This window comes from Mixophyes fleayi, chromosome 12, assembly GCF_038048845.1.
Source record: "Mixophyes fleayi isolate aMixFle1 chromosome 12, aMixFle1.hap1, whole genome shotgun sequence".
NCBI lineage: Eukaryota > Metazoa > Chordata > Amphibia > Anura > Limnodynastidae > Mixophyes > Mixophyes fleayi.
This window is the reverse complement of record NC_134413.1, coordinates 1,144,442-1,165,283: the sequence shown is the minus strand read 5'-3', so window position 1 is coordinate 1,165,283 and position 20,842 is coordinate 1,144,442. Positions and strand designations below refer to the sequence as shown.

Genomic DNA, 20,842 nt, shown 5'->3' with positions numbered 1-20,842 from the left:
AGTTAGAGAAATAGCAGAGTTAGCAGCAAATGTATCTCATTCCTGGTTGTCATCAGATGTTGTCCAACGTTTGGACAACTGTGCACTTTGTGCAGAAAACCCACCTCTCACCCCATATACGTCACCCCATAGTCTGAAGGTACGATATAGTCGGGCTAATTTAGGAATACACTACATCTGTGTTAATTGGTCAGCTAATCAAAGAAGGAAAGAAAAAAAAACATTTGTACAAATAGCCTTGAGGAGGCCAGAAATAAGGCATCAATAAAACACTCAGCCAACACAGGTTAAAACAATAGATAACAAAATTCTGTTACATACATTAAACACACAGTTATACGACTGAGATACAAATGAATGAGGTTCAGATTACTTGATAAACATACTTTAAAAATAAAAGAGTTGCAGAGATGAACAGCACTAATGAATGAGACGTGGATTCAGGATAGATGATAAGAGTTGCAGTATATACTTAGTGCAGAAAACACGTCTCGCCCCACATACGTCACCCCATAGACTGAAATCACAACATGTTTGTCAAAGCAGCTTTGTAAGTTGTTCTAAGGTAAATGGGTTTACAGAGCAGTGCCATCCAGCGCACCAATGCAGAATCATGGGACAGCTTTGTAACGTAATTACCAGTTAATGCCACATGGAAAGTCCTGTGTTGCCATCTTCCATCTGTGGCTCTGAGTGTACCCAGTCTTCCTGCTTTTCCTCAGTGTCTCCAGCAATATCCATCAGTAATAGCAGCAATGTCAGCGATAGAATTCTGCTGCCGCTGTAAATTGCTGGATACGAGAGGTGGTAGAAATGCTAATGCTGCAATAAGTATTTATTATCTTACTTACTCTGTTACTATCAGGGACAATTATTGCTGTTTCTCTGCCAGGCAGATTATCCAACAGAATTTATCACTAATGTTGGACTTTGAAATCACAATTGATCTGTTAGTAATAAGAAATAAGTAACCCCCAACTTAATGCCAGTTAGTGCTGCCCAGATGGTAAATGGGCATGGCAGCCATTATTACCCCATTCTGCATACCCAGCACTCCCCCAGACACCTACCACACCGTTAGTGAACAAGAGACTGCTGAGGTTTTGAGGCTCCACATATGACGTATTTGTGAAGACGAACAAGAAGATGGTCTCAGTAACGATGACCTTGGCTGTCTGCGCCGTGTACCTGCCCTGTGTGTGCGGTGAGTGTTCAGAGGAGAAATAATAATGGGACAAGTGCTTCAAACTATATTAATGTATAAAGAATAATTATTAACATTTATTTATATATCCGTTATCTCATAGTTACTCTTACAGAATGTGATCTTTGTTTTACTAATAATAGTGGATTATTTATTTATGGACTAGATATCTGCAGAACATTGCTCTGTTCCATCTACCCCCTGACAGATACATAGTGATGTATTCTGCAGATTATTACATTACTGACCTCTCTAGAGATCTGCAGAACATTGCTCTGTTCCATCTACCCCCTGACAGATACATAGTGATGTATTCTGCAGATTATTAAATTACTGACCTCTCTAGAGATCTGCAGAACATTGCTCTGTTCCATCTACCCGCTGACAGATACATAGTGATATATTCTGCAGATTATTACATTACTGACCTCACTAGAGATCTGCAGGACATTGCTCTGTTCCATCTACCCCCTGACAGATACATAGTGATATATTCTGCAGATTATTACATTACTGACCTCTCTAGAGACCTGCAGAACATTGCTCTGTTCCATCTACCCCCTGACAGATACATAGTGATATATCCTGCAGAGTATTACAGCACTGACCTCCTAGAGATCTGCAGAGTATTACAGCACTGACCTCTAGATAAGACATATCCCCACTACAGATCATTTACACCTTTTCTAGATAGTAAAACATGTTGATCACACAATGTAGCTGTGTAACTGGGTTGAGTGGTGACCGGACTGTTCTCCGTTAGTGGAATATTTTGCAGTATTTGGTCTCATTCAGTTGTTTGATTTTTGCACTGTCCTGTGTAGGTTTGGACTGGATGGGAAGTTACATGGATGGAGTAAAAGAACAGATCTCCGTGCATGGGCTGCAGGTAATGTAAGGACTCTTATAAAACACTGTGAACATGTTTGTGTTGATGAGAACTTATATGATACCTTTATAACCAGTTTGTTCTGTATACAAAAAGTAAAATAAATATAATTCTGCATTGTTCATTAGAATTAGTGCTGCCCTGACTTGTCTATTAAAATATACACCAATCAGCCACAACATTAAAACCACCTGCCTAATATTGTGTAGCTCCCTCTTGTGCCACCAAAACAGCTCTGACCCGTCGAGGCCTGGACTCCATAAGACCTCTGAGGTGTCCTGTGGTATCTGGCACCAAGACGTTCGCAGCAGATCCTTTAAGTTCTGTAAGTTGCCAGGTGGGGCCTCCATGGCTCAGACTTGTTCCAGCTCATCCCACAGATGCTCGATCAGATTGAGATTTGGGGAATTTGGAGCCCAAGTGTTAGGCTTCTGGTCTGATCACCAACCCACATAACTAGATGAGGAGATCTTTGCCTATAGCAGCCGCCTTTCCCTTAGAGCTTGATGCGCTCTCCGGTACTCGGATGCCCTCAGGACTTAGCTCCAAGTGTAGTGTGGGTGGGTAATGCAGGACCACAGCAGCGGGCCAGGAGACTGGTAGAAAGCAGCGGGTAGTCAAAATGATAGCCAAGGTCAAGGCAAGCAGGGTAATCGATAAACACACCAGGGGTCGGGGTCACAGGCACGGTAGCAAAGTCCAAGGTACAGGCAAGAAGTGTCAGGGTCACAAGCAAAACAGGCAGAGTCCAAATAATCCATACACGGGATGTCAAACAGAGTATCCACAGGACAGAGCAAGGAAGACAGGAGCAGGTCAGCAGACTAGGATAGACACGCTATAACCGGCAGTGAGGCTTCAGACCTCACTGCCTTAAATACAACTAACAGCCAATCAGAGCCTAGCTCTGAAATCATCTGCAGCCCGCTTGATTAATAATTTACCCTAATTAGCCTACAGGCTATTCATGGCTTGCGCCCGGCTGTCCCCTGTTGCCGGGACGCGGCGCTACAACAGCTTGCCTTGGCAACGGCCGAGCAGACTCCGGAAATGATGACCTCGACGACCGGGACGCCAGAGGACACTAGAAGCGAGCCGCTTGTGGTGTGAGTACCGTCGCGGCTCGTAACACCAAGTCAACATCTTGAGCTCTTTGTAATGTTCGTCAAACCATTCATGAACACGTTTTGCAGTGTGGCAGGACACATTATCCTGCTGAAAGAGACCACTGCCATCAGGTAATACCGCTGCCATGAAGGGGTGTACTTGGTCTGTAACAATGTTTAGGTAGGTGGTACATGTCAATGTAACATCCACATGAATGTCAGGACCCAGGGTTTCCCAGCAGAACATTGCCCAGAGCATCGCACTGCTCCGTGACTTGCCCTTTTCCCATAGTGTATCCTGGTGCCATCTCTTCACCAGGTATACGAGACACAAACATCAGGCCGTCCACATGACATAAAAGAAAACGTGATTGATCAGACCAGGCCACCTTCTTCCATTGCTCCATGGTTCAGTTCTGGTGCTCACATTCCCATTGTAGGCGCTTTCTACGGTGGACAGGGGTCATCATGGGCACTCTGACCGGTCTGCGGCTACACAGCTCCATATGCAGCAAGCTGCGATGCTCTGTCTGTTCTGACACCTTTCTATTATTTGTGCTACAGTAGCTCTTCTGTGGGGTAAGACGGGCGCCTTCACTCCTTACGCGCATCAGTTAGCTTTAGGTGCCCATGACCCTGTCGCCGGCTGTCTTTCCTTGGACCACTTTTGGTACTAACCACTACATACCGGGAACACCCCACAGGATCGGCCGTTTTGGAGATACTCTGACCAAGTCATCTAACCATCACAATTTGGCCCTTGTCAAAGTCGCTCAGATCCTTACGTTGCCCATTTTTCCTGCTTCCAACACATCAACCTCAAGAACTGACTGTTCACTTGCTGCATAATATATCCCACCCCTGACAGGTGCCATTGTAACCAGATAATCAATGTTATTCACTTCACGTCAGTGGTTTTAATGTTGTGGCTGATCGGTGTATGTCTTCTTAAGACAACAGCCTTCCTACACGTCATAAACCTGCCCTTCCTGCGAATGTTTCCTCTCTAAATCAGAAGCCTCAATATAACCATCACATGACCCCATTGGTAGTATCCCAGACACCTTACAGGTGAACTTGTACAGTAATGCGAACAACGAATGTGACTCTTAAATTTACAATTGCAAGTTTGAATTGGAGTCTATAGACCATAGTACCGGGACATGTTTGGGGCCTTTGAAGTGAAATTTGATCGAAATAGAAAAGATTTGACATTTTCAAGCAGACCCGCAGAATATCTGTACCTGCACTTATACCTATCAGGTGGGGATCTCCCCATTATTCACACATTCAAATCCATAACATCCACCCTGAACTGCAGGAGTCTATTCTACTATTATTTGGGTGCGTCAGAAGCCCGAATTATAGACTAATATGTATTTTAAATCTGGGCCCTAAACCTGTATGATACATTTTAATGTTATATCTTTTACAGCAATTTCCGGAGAAGTCCAGAGGACGGAGCAGTCCGAGCAGAGACCTGGTGTGTCCGAATATGTCACCTTCTGCTGAAACCCCCTCAACAGGTCGGTGTCTGATGGTAATATCGTTCCATTCACTATCCTGTGATTTATCCAATGCTCACAGCTTCTGTGTCTATTTAGTAACTGTCGCCTTTGTAACACGATTTATCTATTGTTACACAACAAGAGCGACGTATCAGATTAGTCACTGACTAAATCAGTGACTGACTAGGGGCATCACGGTGGCTAAGTGGTTAGCACTTCTGTCTCACAGCGCTGGGGTCATGAGTTCAATTCCCGACCATGGCCTTATCTGTGTGGAGTTTGTATATTCTCCCCGTGTTTGCGTGGGTTTCCTCCCACATTCCAAAAACATACTAGTAGGTTAATTGGCTGCTATTACATTGCCCCTAATCTCTCTCTGTTGTCTGTGTGTGTTAGGTGTTATGTTAGGGAATTTAGACTGTAACCTCCAATCGGGCAGAGAATGATGTGAATGTGTTTTCTGTACAGCGCTGCGGAATCAGTGGCGCTATATAAATAAATGGTGATGATGATGACTAAATCCACTATCTCTGACTTGTCTTCCTGAAAGCGGACCGAGTGAGACCAGCGGATGTGAGAGTCGTAGCCGGTCTGGGAGACTCTGTAACGGTGTGAGAACATGTGGTATAACGTGTGCTTTTGGGGTTACTGTTGTGTGTTGGGATGTTCTGACTAGCGTTCCTATTATTTTAGGCAGCAATTGGCGCAAATGCTACAAACATATTGGAGCTACCCACAGAGTACCGTCAGTTCTCCTGGAGGTATGTGTGAGGAGGAAGATCATTATTATATGTGTATTATACCACGCATGAGATATGTCACATCACTCATCATTATTATATGTGTATTATACCACGCATGAGATATGTCACATCACTCATCATTATTATATGTGTATTATACCACGCATGAGATATGTCACATCACTCATCATTATTATATGTGTATTATACCACGCATGAGATATGTCACATCACTCATCATTATTATATATGTATTATACCACGCATGGGATATGTCACATCACTCATCATTATTATATGTGTATTATACCACACATGGGATATGTCACATCACTCATCATTATTATATGTGTATTATACCACGCATGAGATATGTCACATCACTCATCATTATTATATGTGTATTATACCACACATGGGATATGTCACATCACTCATCATTATTATATGTGTATTATACCACGCATGAGATATGTCACATCACTCATCATTATTATATATGTATTATACCACGCATGGGATATGTCACATCACTCATCATTATTATATGTGTATTATACCACACATGGGATATGTCACATCACTCATCATTATTATATGTGTATTATACCACACATGGGATATGTCACATCACTCATCATTATTATATATGTATTATACCACACATGGGATATGTCACATCACTCATCAATATTATATGTGTATTATACCACACATGGGATATGTCACATCACTCATCATTATTATATATGTATTATACCACACATGGGATATGTCACATCACTCATCAATATTATATGTGTATTATACCGCGCATGGGATATGTCACATCACTCATCATTATTATATGTGTATTATACCACACATGGGATATATCACATCACTCATCATTATTATATGTGTATTATACCACACATGGGATATGTCACATCACTCATCATTATTAGATATGTATTATACCACACATGGGATATATCACATCACTCATCATTATTAGATATGTATTATACCACACATGGGATATATCACATCACTCATCATTATTAGATATGTATTATACCACACATGGGATATGTCACATCACTCATCATTATTAGATATGTATTATACCACACATGGGAAATGTGACATCACTCATCATTATTATATATGTATTATACCACACATGGGATATGTGACATCACTCATCATTATTATATGTGTATTATACCACACATGGGATATGTCACATCACTCATCATTATTAGATATGTATTATACCACACATGGGATATGTGACATCACTCATCATTATTATATGTGTATTATACCACACATGGGATATGTGACATCACTCATCATTATTATATGTGTATTATACCACACATGGGATATGTGACATCACTCATCATTATTATATGTGTATTATACCACACATGGGATATGTCACATCACTCATCATTATACTGACTGACTCTACTTTCTCCACCAGCATCGGGGGGTACGGTAACCTGTCAGATGTTATCACGCTGCCCAGTGAGTATATTCTTATCTTCTCGTTACATCACACAGTAACATTCCTCCGAATATTTAAACATCTGAAATCAGGAATAAGCTCTGTCTCCAATCCACCCAAACCCCATCCATAAATACCCACTTTGGGTGAAACTCCACCCACTTCTGAGCAAGCTCCTCCCCTTCCCAGGTCTGTGAATCAGGACAGTTGGGAAGTCTGCCGTAGGGGTTATTCTATACAATTTTCCCTCATCAACGTATGCTTTAACACACGTCTTCAAAATGACCGTGTAAAATGTTATTGAATGATTGAATGATACAGCTAAAGTAACTTTTTAAGTCACTTCAATTTCTTACCAGATATTATTATAGAATGTTCCACAATGGCGAACTCTCCCATTTAATAAACCTTACCTGTACAGGGGCTCTTACCATACCCTCCCTACCACTGGAAGATTAAACCAGACAAATGACTTCTAGAAGACCAGGAAAGTAGCAGAAGTTAGGACACAATGGATGTAGCAAAATGTCAGCATCATAACTTTATAATTTGAGGACACACGTAGATATTGGTGGGTTACTACGTATAATGTACAGAAATCACAGTCATGTGACACTACTGCCATGTCTGTACCGCACAGTGTAATCTCTCCTATAGCTGTACCCCCACATCCTGTAATAACCTAACAGTCACTGGTCTCTTTACCGCATGTCTCTAGATATTTTCAAGATTTTTAATCCTAACCTCGTTGGCTTTGCAAAGAGGAGCACCGTGAGCTACAGACCGGCCTCTCTGGAAGACGCAGGGCTGAATCTCGCCATCACGGGAGCCAACACCTTGTAAGATCCATCGCATCAATCCACTTATTGCTATTAACCTTTATTTGTATAGCACCAGTATATGCTGCAGCGCTGTACATCTATAGATCTATTTATCCGTGGGGGGATGGTGACCTCAGACATAAAATGTTTTGTGTGGCGGAAATTTGAGGGCCTGATTTTGAATTGGACATAAGTTCATTTGTGCCACATAAAAATGGGACTCTTGTAAGATTTGTCACACTCCGTATACGCACAACTTACACCCGTATTTAAAGTTGAGAGAATGTTTTATACTTACATTTAAATAGGTGGATTATGGGCGCTTACATGTAAGTTCAGTTCAGTAAGGGCGCAGAGACGCCAGCCAATCAACCCCTTTAGAAATGCGTCCAATGTTTGCTCACTTGTATCTTTAAGAAGTGTCTCATAGACCTGGTGCAAGTTTCTGAGATGATGATGATGGCACTGGTCATATCTATACGCACATATCTTGAATATAGCCGCAGAAAAATAAGTCTTCAGAGGTATTATGTGTGGTTGCAAAAGTTGCGTTCACCTCTGACTCAGGTCCGGAGAGTTCAGTGTCTGAGAATGAGCTGGGTACAGGGTGCGACAACACTGACAATCTCTTATATCACAGAATAATAAATACAGGTCTGGTTCCATTTCAGCTTGTTACCGACGCAGGTCAGGCTCCTGATCGACACTCTGAAATCTCTCCCGGTAATACTCACTTCCATCAGTCTCTTCTCAGGAACTTGGTAGGAATCTGCGAGGATCATTAAGTGTCTCTGTCTCTTCTCAGGGGGTAAACTTTGAAGATGACTGGAAGGTGGTCACTATATTCATCGGTTCCAATGACGTGTGTGATTACTGTAAGAATAAGGTGAGAGCGACTTTTACATTTCTCCTAGAGGGATATCTTCGTAATTCAATAAAAATGTTTCATGATTGTAAGTGATGAGCAGGACGGGATCATAGATAGCTGCAGACTCTCCTGTGTATGACAGAGAAGTGTAAGAAATATGTTTATTCTACCAATAAGTGAATAACACATGTGGTATAAAATGGAAAAGGACCAGCCTGTGACCCCTGGATTTCTGTCCCCTCAAGACCAGTGCCTACATGATCTGGAGATATGAGCAATTCTATAAGTACAGCTCTAGGTACCGCTATGGGTACAGATATGAGTACCACTATATATATATATATATATATATATATATATATATATATATATATATATATATACAGCTATTGGTACAGCTATGGGTACTGCTATAGGTACAGCTAAGGGTACAGCTATGGGTACAGCTATAGATACCGTTATAGGTACAGCTATAGATACCGCTATAGGTACAGCTATGGGTATTGCTATAGGTACAGCTATGGGTACCGCTATAAATACAGCTATAGATACAGCTATGGGTTCAGCTATAGATACAGCTATGGGTACAACTTTAGATACAGCTATGGGTATTGCTATAGGTACAGCTATGGGTACCGCTATAAATAAAGCTATAGATACAGCTATGGGTTCAGCTATAGATACAGCTATGTGTACAGCTATAGGTACAGTTATGGGTACTGCTATGGATACAGCTATAGATACAGCTGACCTTAATTTATTGGTTTGTTTACACCCTGCTGTTGCTTTTACTAAGTAGGATGTTTAACTTTCTGGCTCTGTGTTTTTCAACTGTGTGATGTAGCGAGAAGATAAGAATAATATACTCACCAGGCAGCGTGATAATGTCCTCCGATGCTGGAGGAGACAGTAGTAGGATGAATGAACATATTCAAGGAAACAGAAATAACAGCTGCGGCTGGTAGATATAAAGTCCTTGGTGAGAAACACAGAATGAAGCCAGGCATCAGTAAAGCAGTGTATCTCATACAAGTGGCAGGAGGAAAACAAGTACATTAAAGTTGTCAGAAAGTGAATAGACCCTTCTCTCCCGCTCTTCCATTAACAGCAGGTTGTGGTCTGTACTGGATACCCGTAACCTATAGATATAATCACTAATGTGTCAGAGCTCATCAATCCTTAATGTGCTAACGGCGCAATGTTTTATTTCACAGACGCTGTTCTCACCAGACAGTTTTATCCACAATGTGACGGTGTCTCTGGATCTGCTGAAGAAAGAGGTTCTCTAATTTCCCAAATTGTTATACAAAATTTATATTATACTACATCTGTGTTATATCAATCTATATTATACCACATCTATCTATATTATACTACATCTATGTTATACATCTATATATATCTATTTGTTATACTACATTTATATTATACTACATCTGTGTTATATCTATGTATATTATACTGCACCTATATTATACTACATCTATGCTATATCTATGTATATTATACTACATCTATGTATACATCATCTATATATATCTATTTGTTATACTACATTTATATTATACTACATCTGTGTTATATCTCTCTATATTATACTGCACCTATATTATACTACATCTATGCTATATCTATGTATATTATACCACATCTATCTATATTATACTACATCTATGTATACATCATCTATATATATCTATTTGTTATACTACATTTATATTATACTACATCTGTGTTATATCTATGTATATTATACTACATCTATCTATATTATACTACATCTATGTTATACATCTATATATATATATCTATTTGTTATACTACATTTATATTATACTACATCTATGTTATATCTGTGTATATTATACTACATCTATCTATATTATACTACATCTATGTTATATCTATGTATATTATACTACATAAGTGTTATACTAAATCTATATATATCTATTTATTTTATACTACATTTATATTATACTTTATCTATGTTATATCTATGTATATATTATACTACATCTATCTATATTATACTGCACCTATATTATACTACATCTATATATATCTATTTGTTATATTAAATTTATATTATACTACATCTATATATATCTATGTATATTATACTACATCAATGTTATATCAATGTATATTACACTACATCAATGTTATACTACATCTATATATATCTATTTATGTTATACTACATTTATATTATACTACATCTATATATATCTATGTATATTATAATACATCTATATTACACATCTATATTATATTACATCTATATTACATCTATATATATCTATGTATATTATACTACATTTACATACATGGCCGAGGCTCTCCCAGTCCTACACCAATCTATTGGCCAATAGAATCTTCCGGATGTGACATCACACCCGGGAGTCAGAACCGGAAGCGTGTTTCACGCTTGCTCTCTGCTACTACCTCCTATCAATAGCGGGACTGATCACCCGCTATTGTTAACATCTTTAGCATCTGAACACTAACAGCCCCTTGAATCACGCAGCGAGATACTTTAGGACCGGACAATCAACAGAATATTGCCCCGCAAAACGCAAGTATCGGTATCACCTCCATTTGGATTCAGTCGGACATATGTACTGTCATTTTTCTCAGCTGTATAACTGAAAGAACTCTCTAACGATCATAACATTGGGACTGCTTCATTTACGTTCATTTCATTTTTATTTTTGATTATCTATGACAGTCAATTCATGCTTTTACTGTGATATTTTTTACCATTGTTACCATCTGGTCCATCAGCGGTTGTTGAGCCAGTTCCTTTCAACAAGTATATACATGTCAGGATTACATGTATATCCACCAGTGTATTTTTAATATTTTAACATTTATTGTGTAATTTTCAGTATCATAGGATGTGTTCAATTCACAGGTTCTATTTCACCTGTATATTTGCCATTTTAGGGAATTGCAATAAATTTTGTTACATATAATGAGTCTTGATCTAATTATACCTATTAGACCCAGTATATACAGTTCATTATTTTAGAAACATTTAGTCAGTGAGCGCATAAGGTTTTTTGTTGTTTATATTATACTACATCAATGTTATATCAATGTATATTATACTACATCAATGTTATATCAATGTATATTATACTACATCAATGTTATACTACATCTATATCTATCTATTTGTTATACTACATTTATATTATACTACATCTATATATATATCTATGTATATTATAATACATCTATATTACACATCTATATTATACTACATCTATATATCTATGTATATTATACTACATTTATAATATTTATGTATATTATATTACATCTATATATATCTATGTATATTATATTACATCTATATATATCTATGTATATTATAATACATCTATATTACACATCTATATTATACTACATCTATATATCTATGTATATTATACTACATTTATAATATTTATGTATATTATATTACATCTATATATATATATATATATATATATCTCTATGTATATTATATTACATCTATATATATCTATGTATATTATAATACATCTATATTACACATCTATATTATACTACATCTATATATCTATGTATATTATACTACATCTACATCTATATTATACTACATGTACCTAGATTATAATAACGTCACAGCAGCTTGGTCTAAGGTTTGTGATATGTGCGAGATCCCATCAGAACTTATATAAATGATATAAATGTAGGAGGGGGATGAGTAATATGCTACTTTATAACAGAGCAGAAATGGAATATCGTCATTAAGAACTTCCCTTAATATTGATGTCCCCGGAAACGTGTATTATAGATCTCTCCGGTGTCTGGTTTTATTCACAGCTGCCGAGATCCATCATTAATGTGGTTCAGCTCTTAGATGTTGGACGTCTTCGGCAGGTCAACGACAAGAGTTTTGGTTGTATCCTTCAGAGGTGAGGCCACACAGTGGGTCTCGGTTAAAGTAAGGGGCAAAGTAAAAAAAAAAAAAAGAAGCAAATTTGGATAAACCATTTTGCAATGCAAGGAGGGCAAATACATTTCTTTATTGTGCATGCAGGTAACTCACCGTCTGCTTCTCCATGTAGCACACACATACTGGGCAGCTTTATGTCTATACTGTGATGTAGGGACACGCCACCTTCCAACTCTAAATCTGCTGCACATATTAACTTTACCCCCTTGCAGTGTAACAGAGTTTTACTAAGGTGCAAATTTGCTCCATTTCTTTGGTCCTAATTCTCAATGGGTCATTGTCTCCCATTGTATAATATTTCCTGACCTAAAACTTTCAGGTTAGTCACTATTTCTTCATGTATGCAGCCTGTTATGTAATATTGTTTAAAGCACAAGTTTATTACTCAGCAATGAACATGTACAGTGCAGCTTCGTCATAGATCTAGATTGGGACTAGAAATGGTCTTTACTACCTAGTGTTCTTCATACCCCAAAACTGCCTCCCTCACCAACGTAGGTGTGTCATTGGCCATCTTTACACTACTAGGATGCTGCTGAATATGTCTCCCTATAATTTGGCCAGAATGCCGCTGGCACTAATGGTTCCAGCAGCACAATGGAGAGGGAGAGATAAGGAACTGAATCAGGTAATATTAATTCATGGTGCAATGTAATAGCTGGATCAATGTTGTACATTATACCTATATACGCAGATAGGAAGCTGCAGTTATAAAGGTAGAGTCATGTTTTTTGGTATTTTTTATTTACAGACCGAGATTTCCACATCTGACTTTTTTCCCCCAGGTTTTTCTGCTCTTGCGTGGTGAAACCAAAAGAGAATTCCTCTGAATTGCTGGAAGTCCTCCATCAGAATAAACAGTTCCAGGTGAATCTTTCTCCGTGATTCCATCTTACCACATATTATTCATACACCATCCCTAAAATTAGATCATTTCACATGTTTCTAACTCTTTTGTTGGTGCTTAATACCATCTAATTGTGTAAAATTTGGAAATAGAGAATCACCGGGAGACATTTAAATATCTGCCCGGAAATTAGCGACAGGACAAGAGACATTCACAGATCCGATGTCCCACCTGAGACAATTCTCCAAGGTCCATGTAGATGTTACATCTCAGCTTTATGAGGGTGGAGGACATGTCTTCTTCTCCTGGAATTGCAGATCATTCCATCTATCACTATTCCAGATGACGATCCCTATTTTATATGGTTTCAGATCATTACATCTACTCCTCATCCTCACAGATCTTCCCCTTCAGGAGAATTTATTTCTACGTTCCCCCCATTCTGAGGTTCTGAACCCAACAGATCTCATCTGGCTACAGTTACATACACAACTGCACACAGGTCCAGTACATATTACTGCCATTCTGTAAGGTCCGATATCGCAGTTCAACCCATCATTGTTCTCCTGTTAATGTCCACCCATCTCTCTCACACATTTTGGTCTTATGGAGATTCCACTTTTAGGTTTCCTAGTGTATTATGAGTATATTATGAATGTTATCGTTGGCTCATCTTCCTGCAGGAAAGGCTGGAACATCTGATACAGAGGTCTGGGAGGTATGAAGGAAAGACAGACTTTGCTGTGGTCCTTCAGCCATTTCTGAAGAACATCGAGCCAGCCACCGACCAGGTATGTGACAACTTCCAGTTATTATTATTGATCTGTAAGGTGCCGCAGTGTTCTGCAGTCATCGAGAATGAGGAAAACATAAAACAGGACAAACAACGTAGACAAATTAAATGCAGAGGTCAAAACAACGGATAGGGAGGACATTGGAGCTTACAATCTAGTGAGCAAAGGGCAGAGCTGATACAAGAGGAGCAAGTGTGGCTCCAAGTGGAGATTGGGAAATTAGGGTGTACTAGGGTGAGTAGGGCAGGTGTGAGGGTGTGTGAGTGGGACTACGGTAGATGTGAGTAGTACAGGTGGGCGTATGTTAGGTGTGAGGGTGTCCAGCTCCACCAGGTGGAACCTATAGTACTGTGCGCAGCATACCCCAGACGCGGGTTTGTGTGTGGGTGGAACGCCTCCAGGGGCTGTATAGGGCTGATTGGAAGATTATTCCTATTTTAGTGTAAAAGTTGCGGCAATGCCGGCAATAACCAAGCTGCACAGTAGTGGAATTACTGCTGAACTGCTTGATAAATAATGTCTCATTCCCTTGCGGTAACGCTGAGAATTAAGCAAAACAAAGCAAAAAAACAAAAACTTATCGTTGCAATAAATGTTTTGTCACATTGATAGGACTTGATAAATAAGCCCTAAAATATTTCAATCAAACTTTAACAAAAAAATGTTGGACTAATAAATTCTTAACAAATACATGTATAAAAGAACAATACTAACCGTACTTGTAATATGAGCCTTGTGCAGACTTACTGTTCCCTGATATTATATGTACATACTGACTAGCGTGCCTGTGCTAGCCCGGACACTGCACAACGTTGCGCCATCACGTGCACATACAGGCAGATCGTCCGTTCTGTTGGCACAATGGGGATCTGGCTTTTCCTGGAAGACTCCCAATATTTTGATGAGGGTAGAGAAAGAGCTGACATGACTTTTCTTGATATTCCTCTTTTCTTTACATTACTCTTCATTAAGAAACATTAATTTCTTCTAGAACCAAACTGTAGAATTTACTTTATATTTGTTACCAAACAAAACGCCATTAAACACCTTTAAGTACTTACTTGTTAAACTAAAAATGTATCTACAGATAGTACTGATTTACTCTGTCAAGAGCTTGCCAGAGTAAAAGAACTGTATTGGTACATGTGAAACTCCCCAGAGAGGAATGTCTTCACCGGGGGAGGGAGAGTCCTTAGTGTAGGAGAGCGGCACACATTCTTTTAGTAGCACACGGACATGTCCTTGTAGCACACAGCAGGAATCAGGGAGCATAACTTGCCCATCCGGGGGGTCTCCCGATATTCCGGGAGAGTGGTCAACTCATTATTAACTTATTTCAATAATAAACTATAAAGCAGTCATCATTATCAATTCGTTCCCTAGGCCATTCAGACAGCTTGCTCCAGGAAGAAGTTTATGATAATCACTGTTGTATCTTTGCTCCAGGGAGAAGTTTATGATAATCACTGTTGTATCTTTGCTCCAGGAAGAAGTTTATGATAATCAGTGTCATATCTTTGCTCTAGATGCTTCTGTGCGGTTTATTTTAGGTTTCATGTATCTTACTATTCGTGCAATTCAAAGTAAAGATATAAAAAAGCAAGTTTGGGTAGACAAATTTTGTACGTTCAAAGCGAATCATTACGTCCAACTCCCTTAATGTGTATGGAATATAGAAGTTACATACTAACCGTTCAAAGTGAGAGAACCTCAGCGAAGGCTCATTATAAGGAAATGTTATTTATGTCATAAAGAATATAAATGTCACTATTGTATATTAATTAGCTGCAGACTTTCTATCAGTGAGCTGATCCATGATGCTGTCATTTGCGGCTCTTGTCTAGTGTACAAGGTCTGTACTTCCTGTGTTTAGTTTATGTTCAGAAACTGACGGGGGTACATTATTTGTAGCAATTATGATATTTAGTTGTAGCAATTATGATATTTTTAAAGAAAATTGAGCTGGAGCAGATTTGACTTAAAATCAATGCAAAGTTCAAGTTGATATAAACCCCTTTAATTAGGTTATTGAGGAGTTGCACCCCCCTGTGCATTGTTTGATCTGCACTTCGATTTTATCCTGTACAGAATGGACACATTGATTATTCCTTTTTTACTCCGGACTGTTTCCATCTTACCATCAAAGGTCACGAACAGATGGCAACAGGACTGTGGAACAATATGGTAATGTGTATATTACATGATACTTTATCCTTAGTAATCCTTACATTTTGTTCCTGCTGGTCCTCTGGGCTCACAGACTCACATCATCACCCATAAATCCTTCACCCAGACTCGCATCATCATCAGAAATCCTTCACAGACTCGCACCATCATCAGAAATCCTTCACATAGACTCACATCATCATCAGAAATCCTTCACACAGTTGTACCATCATCAGAAATCCTTCACAGACTCGCACCATCATCAGAAATCCTTCACACAGAGTCGCACCATCATCAGAAATCCTTCACAGACTCGCACCATCATTAGAAATCCTTCACAGACTCTCACCATCATCACAAATCCTTCACATAGAGTCGCACCATCATCAGAAATCCTTCACACAGTTGTACCATCATCAGAAATCCTTCACAGACTCGCACCATCATCAGAAATCCTTCACACAGAGTCGCACCATCATCAGAAATCCTTCACAGACTCGCACCATCATCAGAAATCCTTCACACAGAGTCGCACCATCATCAGAAATCCTTCACAGACTCGCACCATCATCAGAAATCCTTCACACAGAGTCGCACCATCATCAGAAATCCTTCACAGACTCGCACCATCATCAGAAATCCTTCACACAGTCGCACCATCATCACAAATCCTTCACAGACTCGCACCATCATCAGAAATCCTTCACACAGTCGCACCATCATCACAAATCCTTCACACAGTCGCACCATCATCAGAAATCCTTCACACAGTCGCACCATCATCAGAAATTCTTCACACAGTCGCACCATCATCAGAAATTCTTCACACAGAGTCGCACCATCATCAGAAATTCATCACACATTGTCACATGAGTGGTGCAGACATTATGGAGCATTAATTGTCTTTTTCCAGGTAATGTAAATGAAGTTCAATGCACGTCCCCTCCAATTGTCATTTTTGATTTTGCTTCCCTCTTTGTAGCTCCAACCAGAAGGCGAAAAATATCAGCTAAAAACGTTTTCAGAGGAAGTGAAGCTCTTATGTCCATCAGAGGTAAGACACGGAGCACAGAATACAAGGCTGAGTCTGTAGTACAATCTGTCCTGGGCCTCTCACCCTAAATACATGATGCTGCATGTAAAGAATATGCAGAATGTTTCAGGAGTTTAGCAGAACTGGTGGGAGGGATTCTACCAGTGTATTGGTCGGCATTCTGTAGCCTTATGGTGTCCTTGTAGTGCCTACACACACACACACACACACACACACACACACCCAGGGCTGCCAAGAGAAATTCAGGGCCCCGGTACAACAAATTCATGGGGCCCCCCTCATAGTTGAGTATGGTAAAAAAAAAATGGGCAATTTTTTGGGGGGGTGTGGTCATGCATTTGGGGGCGTGGCAAATGCGCCATTGGGGTGTGGCTAACACATCAAAATCACTAGGCTCTCAATTCGCCCGAGCGTCACATATGTCCAAGCACTCCTGACTCAGGACATCTAGCACCAAAGTGTAGTATAGAAAAAATGCAGTGTGTACACAAAGAGTTCAGTCTTGGCCTCCACCTTAGATTGGGCACAACACTCACCAAAAATTGACATTGTCCCTACTAGAATCACAACATTTCACATACTGTCCTGCACTTTCCTACCTGTTCTTCTCACTTTTACCACCTGTTGCTGCATGTTTCTTTAGTTGCGGCTTGACTGGATCCTGGGGGCCCTATTTGGAAAAAAATAGCTACATTTAGATAATTCCAAACAGCCCTGGCGTTAAATCAATACCATCCACGATTAATAATTAGGCCTTCCTCCAGCTCCAATATTACAATAATGTGCCCCTTCATCTTCGCCATGCCTTATGATCACACTGCGCCCTCCATGCTGCTTTTGCCCCCTTCATCTGGCTCCCCTTCATCACACTATACTATGCTGCTCCCCCCCTTTTTCAATCCCACTGTGCCATGCCTCCCCCCCCTTTTTAACCCCACTGTGCCATGCTGCCAACCATTTTTTAACCCCACTGTGCCATGCTGACCCGTTTTTTAACCCCACTGTGACATGCTGCCCCGTTTTTTAACCCCTCTGTGCCCCCCTAATTTTTAACCCGTCATGCTGCCCCCCGTTTTTAACCCCTCTGTGCCCCCTCATTTTTTAACCCCTCTGTCATGCTCCCCCTCCCCCCATTTTTTAACCCCTCTATGCCCCCCCCTCGTTTTTTAACCCCTATGTAATGCTGCCTCCCCGTTTTTTAACCCCTCTGTGCCTCCCTTCACTTACCTTTTCTCCTTTCTTGGTCTTCTCTGCTGCTCTGTGCTCCATTGCTCCAGACTGACTGAATGCTGGGCATGACATGATGACATCACACCCAGCATTCAGACAGTCTGAATGGAGCACAGAGCAGCAGAGAGGATAGGATGCTGGCTCCGCGATCAGGTGAGTATGTTTTTTTTTCTTTTTAAAACTAGCCTGCTCCCCCCCCCCCCCCCCCCCCGGCCACAAAAAAAAAACCAAAGACAAAAAACAAAACGTTTTGACAAAAAAAGAAAAACAGCAACGCAAGGGCCCGGGCCGGGCCCCCTGACATGCCTGGGCCCGGGTAATTAGTACCCGCTCCCCCCCCTCTCGGCGGCCCTGCACACACCTACACACACAGAGATACAGATACACAGCTACACACACAGATACACAGAGATACAGACACACACACAGATATACAGACACACACACAGATATACAGACACACATAAACAAACACACAGACACAATCACACAGATACAAACACACAGATACAAACATACACACCTCTATGAAGTTGACAGACTCTCCCAGACTGGTCGCAGTGCTCCAGCCTCCAGGGATCACTCAATAACTTGCGCTCAGTAGCAAAATTGCATTGAACCACAACATCCAAACAGACATTTGATTTCATTATCTAACTTGCATGAGACAAATAAAGGCTAAAAGCTGATTGGTTGTTGTGGCTGTGCAATTTTTGTACCTAAATACAAATTAGTAAATAAGCCTTACTGACATCTAAGCATATGTATTTTATATATAATCTTTCTTTCAATTATTTCCTTATATCTATATATCGCTAATAACCAAAGTCTGTTACTGTAATTCTTAACATGTGTGTACGTTGTGAAATCCTCTTTTTTTGTAGGATCATCCATACATTTACACCAAGACACCAGAGAGCACGTCGGCTGCATCCTGTGTACTCAGAGGATCCCGCCTGGTACACACCCTCTTCCTCCTCGCTGTGACCCTCTGCGTCTCCATCTGAGCAGGATACATGTGACGTTGTTGCAGTTGGATGGTGTAGGGAGATTCACTCTCCTCAGAATTGACAGTGATACAATAAATCATTTTCCTGCAACATGAGCTTTGGACTCTGCCTGATTATACTGTCCCACCCGCTCCTTAAATCAAAATGTCGGCCGCCACCAGGGAGTCGTGTGTGTGTATATATATATATATATATATATATATATATATATATATATATATATATATATATATATTGTAGTTAATCAGAAATCAGGAAAACGTGAACATTGTTGATATTAATAGTTTAATAGAGGAGAGTGAACGTATTAAAGGAGCACAGAGGCAGTCAAAACATAGAGCAATTATATTATAATAATTCACTTTACTGGATAGACAAAAACAATATGTAAAACAATTGATGTGATTAATTATTATGAGTACTTGTAGTAATGTGAGAAGGGAAAGGATCAAAGACGCTGCAAATTACTAAAATGATCATGAAAAGGATATTGATCAGTTGATGTGAACTAGTGATTGATGGCATTCTGAGAAAAAAACAGTCTCTGTAATAGCATTGAATAAAATAATCTTGTCAGCAGCAATCAAGCGTCTCTTTATACAATTATTTTATTACACCCAAGTGGTGGGAGGCTGTCTCAGAGGGTGAGAAAAAGGGAGAGCTTAAAGGTATATAGGGGGTCATCTGCTACTATTCGGAGTCCATACCATGTGGTATGTTGGAGGCACTTTTATATTTCTGTGCTGGTGGGGATTGGTAGAGTGGCTATAGAGCTTTCCCACATATAGAAAAAACGTTCAATTTTTAAATCTTATGGATACCTCCACCCAGTCGATCTGGGTATAAAAGGCCAACAGTCAGAATGTCTACATGTTCATAATGTAATGTCGAAACAGTTAAAAGAATGACATGTAAAATGTAGACAGGGTTGCAAAGTCGGCAGTCGAAATGTTGACATAAATCACCATATTTAAAACGGAACACATGTGGAAAAAAACAAAACGAAGAAATCTAAACAAAAAAAAGTTGTGCCTTTCCTCCAAACAGCTTAACCAACCATAGTGCTGATACTAGCAAAATCGGGCACAAAAAAACAAAACACAAAAAGGGTGGTATCCC

General features: G+C 39.7%; 1 protein-coding gene and 1 long non-coding RNA gene across 5 annotated transcripts in view; one reads left to right on the top strand and one right to left on the bottom strand.

Moving 5' to 3' along the window:
• The window catches only part of LOC142109336 (uncharacterized), a 133,756-nt gene that overhangs the window by 5,941 nt on the left and 106,973 nt on the right, over nt 1–20,842 (bottom strand). For 2 of the 3 annotated variants that reach the window (XR_012680340.1, XR_012680342.1), the window contains exons 3-4: nt 9,505–9,609; nt 8,035–8,763 (exon numbers count right to left, since the gene is read on the bottom strand). This is a non-coding gene — a long non-coding RNA (uncharacterized LOC142109336). Of the gene's footprint in view, nt 1–8,034; nt 8,764–9,504; nt 9,610–20,842 lie in introns of those variants that run through there. The other variant, XR_012680341.1, reaches the window with a different exon arrangement.
• LOC142109334 (phospholipase B1, membrane-associated-like) lies at nt 1,822–19,818 on the top strand. 2 transcript variants are annotated; one of them, XM_075193485.1, is made up of 15 exons: nt 1,822–2,093; nt 4,635–4,725; nt 5,258–5,316; nt 5,401–5,468; nt 6,922–6,965; nt 7,664–7,784; nt 8,438–8,489; nt 8,572–8,652; nt 9,849–9,914; nt 12,490–12,581; nt 13,408–13,489; nt 14,153–14,260; nt 16,352–16,447; nt 17,412–17,483; nt 19,598–19,818. In XM_075193485.1, exons 1-15 carry the CDS (start codon nt 2,040–2,042, stop codon nt 19,718–19,720), a joined length of 1,209 nt encoding a protein of 402 aa, XP_075049586.1. In that variant the 5' UTR covers nt 1,822–2,039; the 3' UTR covers nt 19,721–19,818. The 2 variants fall into 2 exon arrangements, with proteins under 2 accessions (XP_075049586.1, XP_075049587.1); XM_075193486.1 differs by lacking the exon at nt 14,153–14,260.